We start from the raw sequence: 9664 nt of genomic DNA on the forward strand, positions 1-9664 counted from the left end.
CGTGCGACCCTGAGATTTTTTCTGTCGATGGTTGTCAATGTACTAAGGGTTTTTTATTGAACTAATCGGTTGGTTTATCGCTTGGTTTATGGATGGATTAAAAAAATCGGTGGAACAGTGAAAAGGCTAGCGGTAGGAGGACGCTGAAGGTGGGGGGACGAGCTAACGAGAGGTCGAACCATCCCTCTGGTTGAACCATCACGACGTTCGATCTCCCTTTAATAGTAAAGATTTAATAGTAGAGATTATGCCACCGGTAACCCTTCGAGAGCGTTCAACCTAACAGAAAAGAAACGCCTCGATCCCTGAAGAAAAACCGCTTCGAGAGCGTTCTTATTCCTCCCCCATGAGTCCATGACTAGTGTCTAGTAACTTCGGCCTCCCCTACTTCCGGTTCCACAAAGCAATACTACACCGAGTGCCGTTCCAATCGCCGCAACCGCGTCTGAGGCGAACACCGCGTGATCCAACCTTCCAGCCCTTTGCGTTCCCGGCGGCATCTCCACCCCAGTCCCAGATCATGTCGACGCAGTCCATGTCGCCCGCCTCCGCGTCCCCGCAGTTCCCGTACCCTGCTACCGCGGCGGCGGCGGCGACGGCTCCGTCGTACTTCCCCGTGCCCTTCCACCTTCAGACCTCGCAGTACCCCACCTGGCCGACGGTGGCCCCCGCGCAGCCTGCCCCGGCGTACAACGCCGTCTACCCCATGCCCCAAGTCCAGCAGGTAATAACTCCCCATTCGCGTAATCTGTTCCAGAGCTTCCCCTTGTAATTTGCTCCAGGGATGGATCCTTCCTGCAATTTGTTGGCGTAGTGTGCTGAGGTGGTCGGGGAGGATCTGGACGCCGCTGTGCGGCTTCCGAGGCTTGGGGGGCGCGCTCTGTTGTTTTAGGTTCGAAAACGCATCCAAAGCTGCACTAGTATTTCGCTATTTATTGTACTTCATTGCTAGCATCCCTTCATGTTTGATTAGGGTTTAGGGCATATGGGTGATCTGATGAGTAATGTCTATGGTGACAGAGCTCAGTTTGGTAGACTATCATCGGCTTCTCGTCATAAGACATCCACTCTTCTGCCATATATTGGTTCCACGGTGAGTGACCTGACCAAAGAATGGATGGATAAGCTGAATTATCCGTCTTAGTTTTGTCCTAGGAAGACCCAGGGGAATCGTAAATGCTCAAGTGCAAGCCAATTCATGTTGCGCTGTGTTTCTTAGCTCATCACCATGAGGTTTGATGCATCCAGATAGGTTATACCCCCCTTGTAACCTGCTGACCTGAGTTCAACCTCTGTGGTGGGAGCGCTGTGGTGTCTCACATTCTCTCTTAATATAATGCCGCGTGTGCCTCCCCTGCTGGTCTAATATTTTTTTATACTCCCTCTGTAACTTAATATAAGACGTTTTCTAAACACTGTCTTTTTGACACTACGACAGTGTAAAAAAAAGGTCTTATATTAAGTCACGGAAGGAGTATGGTTTATGCAAAGACAAGGGTGCTAACTGCTAAGTGATGAGTTTATATGATATTAACATTGGAGGCTTGTTTCGTAGATAGGTTATTGAAAATGCCCTTTATATTCTTAAACTGGTAGTAAGTACCGAATCTCCTAATGAGTACTAATAAGTAGCCAATTATGATATATTATTATACAGGCACAACAATTGTTCCAAAGAGATTTGCAGATAATCAGCCCTGAGGCTCTCGCCACTGTGAAGGCTGCTATTGCGGATAATGACAAAGACAAGAAAGTTGAAGCAAACAAAAAGGCAGTTCCTCGAAAGGCAGCTGGGCAATGCTGGGAGGATCCGACGTTAGCTGAGTGGCCTGAAAGTAAGCTCTCAGTCGTATTTTATAGGGAATTTTACCAAAGGTTGCACTTCTCTGATCTATATTTGAATGCAAAACATGGTAATGCAATATTTTTGTTACCTGTCTCTCTTAGCAATGAAGCTAACAAACAGCCAAAGCACCTTCCCTCTCCCAGACAAGATTAATGTTCTATGTGCCGCTCTTTCTTCTAAGATAAATTGTTGTTTCATTTTTTAAAGGCAGGTTAAAGAGTTGATGCTTTCACATTGGATCTAGGTGGGCTTGCTGATGATATAGTAAACATTTCGCAATTATCTCTATGCTTACATAAATTGTTCTATTGTGCGTTAAAGGCTAAATTGATCTTGTGGATACATTGCCATTTGCTATTTTTTATTTAGAAATTACATGGACAATTGTGGAAAATGTGATTAAATATTTTGAATTAACCTTTATACATATTTTGAAGAGTGCTTAAATTTGGTGCATGCACTTACCATGGAATAAACCTTTAAGCCTCTGTGATTATTTGTTATAGTTGTTTGAGAAGGCTAAAAAAACAAAGAACTAGCTTCCTTGCTAATCTAGTTAAATATTCAAATACATCTCAGCGCTGGCAGATTGTCCAGCAGTTGTTTATGAATTTTCAATGAGCATAAGATCAAGCATGATAATTCACTTCAATCATAGTTGGTATTTGGCAAGATAAAAAGTGCTCGTTCGGATGAAATTCCATCAAACTATCAGTTTCCTAGAGTCTTTATCCCTAATACCCACAATTTAGCCGCTATGGTAGATAGATAACCTTTCTATCTCGGTTAACACCTCTAAGCCTCGCTGGCCATATCTCTTAGCATCACCTCTAGCTGCCAAGGGCTATAAATTTTAATATCTGATCTGAAGTTGATATACATAAACTAATTAAAGTTAATTAGCTTATTATTGGTACTTGTGATGTCTTTGAATGCAACTTAGGATTTATATGCTGTGTTAGTGCAGGTGTCTCGTCTTCTGCTTGTACTCATTATTAGTAGTTGTATCATTTAGTTGCTCTCCATTGTATGGGTATCTCTGTACCTTCCATATTTACAATTGTCACTTCCCTCCGTGAACAGATGACTTCCGTTTGTTTTGTGGTGATCTTGGAAATGAAGTGAATGATGATCTTCTGACCAAGGCTTTTTCAAAATATCCATCCTTCAACATGGCTAGGGTGAGTCTTGCCTCTTCTACCCATGACATCAATTCTATCTCCCTTTCTTTTTAGTGATCTGATTGTAAACACATGATGCATTAGGTTATACGGGATAAATCTAGCGGTAAGACTAAAGGCTACGGGTTTGCTAGTTTTGCCAATGCATCGGATCTTGCGGCAGCACTGAAAGAGATGAACGGTAAATATGTTGTATTAGATGGCCTTTTACTATTTGTACTGCAGTCAAACTTATACTGCTAATATCAACCAGGTAAATATGTTGGAAATCGACCAATCAAGCTACGGAAGAGCACATGGAAGAATAGAATAGACTACGAAGCTTTGCAGAAGCCTAAGGTTAGTTCCCATGACTGTGGCCTACTCTACTACTCTCCTATGCCGGTGCTCATTTAACTTCCTTTTTTTCTGAGGTAACGGTGCGCATTTAACTGATCTGTGCCAAATGCCTGCAGACTCGGCCACAGAAGAAGCTCAAAGTGCAGCCCAGAAGTGTTTTACACAAGTGAAGCAAATAATTCTAGTTTGTCATCACAGTACCGATAATGATGTACATTTTTTGGCGCATATACAACAGTTGATGTCTTTGGCGCATATACAACAGTTGATGTAAGCCGTCAGCATTTGCTTGCGTCAGTTTTCGCCTTGTTGCGAGCTGTAATTCACATTTGAGAGTCTTTAGTGCATTCCAGTTTATGTTGTTTAAACGTTGTGCCAAATGCCTGCAGACTCGGCCACAGAAGAAGCTCAAAGTGCAGCCCAGAAGTGTTTTACACAAGTGAAGCAAATAATTCTAGTTTGTCATCACAGTACCGATGATGATGTACATTTTTTGGCGCATATACAACAGTTGATGTCTTTGGCGCATATACAACAGTTGATGTAAGCCGTCAGCATTTGCTTGTGTCAGTTTTTGCCTTGTTGCGAGCTGTAACTCACATTTGAGAGTCTTTAGTGCATTCCAGTTTATGTTTTTTAAACGTGGTCCCTTAGAAAAGGTAGAATGGAGACACACCACTGAGAGCATGGTTAACTGCTGGCTATAAGACATCTTATTTTTTCGAACCGGGCTTTCTCCCCTTTTTATTACTTTCATAACGGAAATACAATGCCCTTTTCCATTACTTTCATAACGGAAATACAATGTTTTGAGACCAGGACCGGAAAGAGAGGGAAAGGGAAAAAAACGAGTTCGGGACAATATCAGGAAACCCACCATTCACGCCTGTCATCATGAACATGAACTGCGGGGCGAAAACCTGATATCATCCGAAACTACGCAACAAAGACCAAAAGTATTACACTACCATGAATCAGTACCACTACCAGGAGCCCCACAACAACCATCACCAAACCAGGCTCACCAAAGAGCACAGAAATAAACCGAATTTTTTCACCAAATGGGACATAAAGCCTAAAGCATCACCATGGACATCAAGCCATCAGCACTGCAACCAGCAAAAGCGAATCGAACATCTCTTTTATGCATTTATCATTCATCCCAGACTTCTTCTTCATCAGCCTGCTCGCTTGCTTCTGCCCTCGGCGGTTCACACAGCCGCAACATTTGAGTTGCGCTCTCTTTCAGCAACTGAGCTCCCTTCTTGACCTTCTCTGCCATTGCTGGTTTCTGCATACTTGCCCAGTATTCAATAAACGCACACGTTGTGAAAGCAATTTTAAAAGGAGTTTCAATCCATTTCTTTTCAAAAGTAGCCCGATTCCGAGCCAATCAAATAGACTAGCAAACTGCAGCTAAGCCAATAGTATAAATTTCACATAAGCCTAGCAAAAAAGCATATAACCAAGAAAAGACTTGCCAGATTGTTTTCGGAATATAACTAGTACCAAAAACAGCACCAACCGTTCTTCAAACAATCCTGGCCACAGAGCACCCAAAGAATAGATGTTGCGCCGACTCAAGTTCATCACAAAAAGAACATTTAGGATCTCCCTGCCACTGTCTCTTTCTCATATTATCTCTAGTAAGAATAGAATTTTGGAATAGCTGCCACAAGAAAATTTGGATCTTCAGAGGAATTTTAGTCCCCCAAATCCACCTATAATGAGCCTGTGTAAGGTTTCTCTCCAACCATCTATACATGGATTTAGTGGAATATTCTCTGAAGTTATCTAACCTCCAGTAAACCTCATCATCTTTATCTGCATAAATTTTATCCAACACACATTGCTTCATATCATCCCATTTCTGAAGCATAGCTGGAGATAACCTTCTCCTAAAAGAAGTTAGATGATTCATATTTTCCAGTTTATCCACTATACACTCCTTATCTAAGCAAACTTCAAAAAGATCAGGATATTTATCTTTAAAGAGGATATTCTCACCCAAATCATCTAGCCAAAGGCTAGCAATGTTACCTTTATTAAGCATCACCCCTCTACCAGCCATGTAATGTTCCTTAACTTCCAAAATATTTTTCCAACAGGGGGAATCAGAAGCTTTCTGCTTAACCTTAGCTACAGATGTCCTTCTGAGGTACTTAGCTTTCACAATATCTTGCCATAATCCCTTCTTCTTCTCCAACTTCCACCACCATTTAGCTAGCAAGCTGATATTTTGTTTCCTTAAATCTTTAACCCCCAGACCCCCTTTGCTTTAGATCTACAAACACGGGTCCATTTCACCATATGATATCCTTTTCTCCCTTTGCGGTGCCAAAAGAATTTTCTTCTCGGTTTGTCCCATTTTTCCAGTGTAGATTTTTTTATCAAAGCCATGGACATATAATATGAGGGAATATGAGATAGCACTGCATTAACTTTAATAAGCCTACCCCCACTGGACAAAGAATCACTAATCCAGGATTCCCCATGACTAATAAACTTGTCATCAACAAAAAGCCAATCACTGCACTTAAGTCCAGCATAACTGACAGGCATACCTAAGTATTTAATAGGAAAAGCCCCAATCTCACAATTGAACATATCAGCATAGTTTCTCATAGTGTCATCATCCGCACCAACCGAGAAGATCTCACTCTTCACAAAATTGATTTTCAAACCAGACATAATCTCAAAGAGATAAAGCAACAGTTTAATATTCAAAGCATTACTAACATTGTCTTCAAAGCATAAGATAGTATCATCCTCGTACTGAAGAATTGCTACCCCATTTTCCACTAAGTCCGCTGCTAACCCAGTAAATAGGCCATTCTCCTGTGCTTTCAGGACCATCTTAGTAAGACAATCAGCAGCAAGACTAAAGAGGAAAGGGGACAAGGGATCACCCTATCTCACTCCCTTAGCACTCTGGAAATATTCTCCCACCTCATCATTCAACTTCACGCTGATGGTACCACCTACCAGGATTCTCCTAATCCAATCAATCCAGCGTGGGTCAAAATTTCTTTTGCTATGACAATCCAACAGGAATTCCCAGTTAACTTTATCATATGCTTTTTCAAAGTCAAGTTTAAGGACAATCCCCTTTTTCTTCTGAGCATAAGTATGATGCAGGATCTCATGCAGTGACATGATCCCGTCCATAATATCTCTATTTTTGATAAAGGCATTTTGATGTCGGCTAAACAAGATGTCTGCATGGGGTTCTAATCTGATAGTCAGCACCTTAGTAATCAGCTTGTAAATACATCTAAGCAAGCAAATAAGTCTGAACTGTTGCATTTTATAAGCTCCAGCTACTTTAGGTAACAGCGTTATTATACCATAGTTGATTCTCTCCGCATCGAGCTTATTTTCATGAAACCATTGAAAAAGTGGCATCACATCTTCCTTAACAATATCCCAGCAGGATTGAAAAAACTCAATAGGAATATTATCAGGTCCACGGGCCTTGTTATGTTTCATTGAAAACAAGGCATTTTTAACTTCTGTATCCGAAAAAGGTCTAAGTAAGAGAAAATTCTCAATATCTCCCAATTTCTCTTTATCATCCCACATATCCCCATCTATCTTACACATGTTCCGAGGAGCAGGACCAAAAAGATCTTTATAAAAATCAGTAGCATGATTAAGCATGTCCTTATTCCCTTCTATTATCACATCCCCACAGCTAAGAGAGACGATAGTATTTCTCCTTCTCCTCCCATTCACTATCCTATGAAAATATTCAGTGTTGCTATCACCTTTTAACAACCAATTGTCATGTGATTTCTGTAGCCAAGCTACCTCCTCTTCCATCAGCAAGCTGTTTAGTTCTACTAGCATTTCCACTTTTTTGCAGTAGAGCTCAGGGCTCAAAGCATCATTTTCTTGCAACTCCTCAATATGCCCTAATTCCTCTCTCAACCACTTTCTTCTCTTTCTGGCTTGACCAAAATTATTTGAGCCCCACCCTTTAAAATACTTTTTGAACCTCTTTAATTTGATATTCATGACATCAATAGGATTACCAGAATAAACAGGTTGCATCCAGATTTTAGCCACCAAAGTATGAAACTCAGGCTTGTTTAACCAATTCAGATCAAATCTGAACTACCTCTTCCCAAAATTAATGGGAACATTATCATCAGTATTAAGAATCAGGGGACAGTGGTCCGAAATCTCTCTAACAATCTTCCTAACAAAAGTGAAAGGAAACAGAGAAGTTCCCAGGATTTGGACATGAAAACTATATCCAGTTTCTCCAAAGTGGGATTCTGCTGATTATTAGACCAGGTATAAATGCCACCACTCATATCCACCTCCCGCAAGGAAAGAGCATTAATAATGGAATTATAAAGGTCTGAGGAATGTCCTAGCCTCACCTTCTTATTTTTCTCCCCCACAAATCTAAGGATATTAAAATCTCCCCCCACAATGTAGGGACAAGTAATGTGACTACATGTAGCCGCAAGCTCCGTCAGGAAATCAGTTTTAAATTCTTCATGTGCTGATCCATACACCACCAGAATACAACATTTCATCTTAAGAATCTTGTTCCATAATTCGAATTTCATAAGATATTTGCCCTCCACACAGCTAACAAGATCAAATATATTACTTCTAAAGCCTCCCAATATTCCACCCGACTTCCCTTCCGAAGGAATCCACTTCCAACTGAAAGCTTCTCCAGGATCAATTTTTCTCAAGAATTTAGGTGAAAAATCTTTCTTCATAGTTTCTTGAATCCCAACAAAATCAAGTTTAAAATCTCTGACCAAGTCAGAAATATATGTCCCCATGCCTCTCTTCCCAATCCCCCTACAATTCCAAAAGAGACTAATCATTTTTTCTGTTTTTTTGATTGTGGTTTTTGGTGCTAGGTTTGCCAGGAGCCATAGCCTTACCTGCACCATCTCCCACTTTCTGTTTTTGACTTCTAGACACAGGTTTAGATATAGTAATATTAAATTTTTTTCTTTCTTTTTTCCTGGATCTAACCACAGTAAAGTCATCAGCATCTAAACCCTCATATCTTCCCCACTCAGTATCTAAGGGAGATGCTTGTCCAGCAGCATTAGTGATAAACAAAACTTTATCATGTTGATTATCATTTTTATCAAAAAATTTAGCAATATTAGCTCTAGAAATCTCAAGTTCTCTTATAATATCTATGGTTTCAAAATCATTATCAGGAATATTAACAACCATTTTGACAGCAACAGATATAATTTCAAGATTTTATAAAACTTCAAAAGAATTACCACGAGATATGCTGTTACCTTGTAGGTCTCTCTTTTGAGCCATCCTCTCAGCTCTGACACCCATATGTTCCACATTGCCCCCCACATTTCTCTTGCTACATCTGACTTGCATTTCCTCCCTCACACGGAGAGTAGGAATCACTTCCAATTTCTCACCAGAATTATCAGGGGACTGCACCAGATAGGACTGTATTTTTTGGTTACCAGAGATGTCACTAGGGTCCATCTCAGTCACCAGAGGTTCACCCATACAAGCATCAAGATATGATAAGAATTTTTTACCAGAAACAGAAATAGAACTTGGCACAATCTGCATAGAATTCACTATGATTTCATCATAGGAAACCATCCCAGAATCAACATTCCCCCCTTCCTCATTGTTTTGATTTTTTTCAGCCTCTTCCACCATAGTATCAATAAGCAGTTCATTTCCCACTTCCTCACTTTCTTCCTCCGACAATATGTCCTCACTCTCATTTTGTTTCTTTTCCTCCTCCATATTTTCTTCCACTGGATTCATCACCACATTTTCCCATAACCACCACCAGCTGTTCCTAGAGGAGCCGAAGACTCCCCCATATTCGATGAGGATGCAATGTTTCTCTCACCACGAACATCAGTATTGAATCTAGCTTTTTTAGCAACATTACCTTCCTCATTTTCTTGCTGCACTCCAATTCTCTCTCTTGGAGGATTCTTAATCAGGATTTTATCAACAGAAAAGAAGAAATCATAAAAGTGTCCTCCCAACACCCCTTCTGCTGAAGCAGGGATATCCTCAGCATCTCTACAACCCAGCTTAATTCTAACAGATTCAGGCCTATTTATAGTTTCTTTATCAATCTCCGAGGTTACTCCCACAAGGGATCCCACATAAGCAATATTCTTCTCATGTCTCTTATCTAGAGGAATGTTACTCACATTAACCCAAGCAACATTCAACACCCCTTTAGCCCCCATAGATTCAGACCATTTTCTCAGATTAATAACAGCACCACAACTCTTAACATTCATACTTTCAGCAAAGCAAG

General features: G+C 40.6%; 1 protein-coding gene across 6 annotated transcripts; it reads left to right on the top strand.

Annotated features, from left to right (window-relative positions):
- The first annotated feature begins 283 nt into the window (after positions 1–283).
- LOC123402198 (RNA-binding protein 42-like) lies at positions 284–4092 on the top strand. 6 transcript variants are annotated; one of them, XM_045096078.1, is made up of 9 exons: positions 318–724; positions 783–892; positions 1021–1093; positions 1658–1835; positions 2930–3027; positions 3112–3208; positions 3281–3366; positions 3483–3609; positions 3756–4092. In XM_045096078.1, exons 1-8 carry the CDS (start codon positions 521–523, stop codon positions 3534–3536), a joined length of 900 nt encoding a protein of 299 aa, XP_044952013.1. In that variant the 5' UTR covers positions 318–520; the 3' UTR covers positions 3537–3609; positions 3756–4092. The 6 variants fall into 6 exon arrangements, with proteins under 6 accessions (XP_044952016.1, XP_044952015.1, XP_044952013.1 ...); XM_045096076.1 differs by having other exon boundaries at positions 319–724; positions 3483–3636; XM_045096077.1 differs by having other exon boundaries at positions 319–724; positions 3483–4092.
- The last annotated feature ends 5572 nt before the right edge of the window (positions 4093–9664 follow it).

This window comes from Hordeum vulgare, chromosome 6H, assembly GCF_904849725.1.
Source record: "Hordeum vulgare subsp. vulgare chromosome 6H, MorexV3_pseudomolecules_assembly, whole genome shotgun sequence".
NCBI lineage: Eukaryota > Viridiplantae > Streptophyta > Magnoliopsida > Poales > Poaceae > Hordeum > Hordeum vulgare.

Bases quoted from the DNA above. Each gene is read 5' to 3' on its own strand.
- LOC123402198 (XM_045096078.1), top strand. From the start codon at position 521: ATGTCGACGCAGTCCATGTCGCCCGCCTCCGCGTCCCCGCAGTTCCCG. The intron at 1,094-1,657 runs GTGAGTGACCTG...ATTATTATACAG, and splicing joins TGCCATATATTGGTTCCACG to GCACAACAATTGTTCCAAAG. The intron at 3,028-3,111 runs GTGAGTCTTGCC...ATGATGCATTAG, and splicing joins CATCCTTCAACATGGCTAGG to GTTATACGGGATAAATCTAG.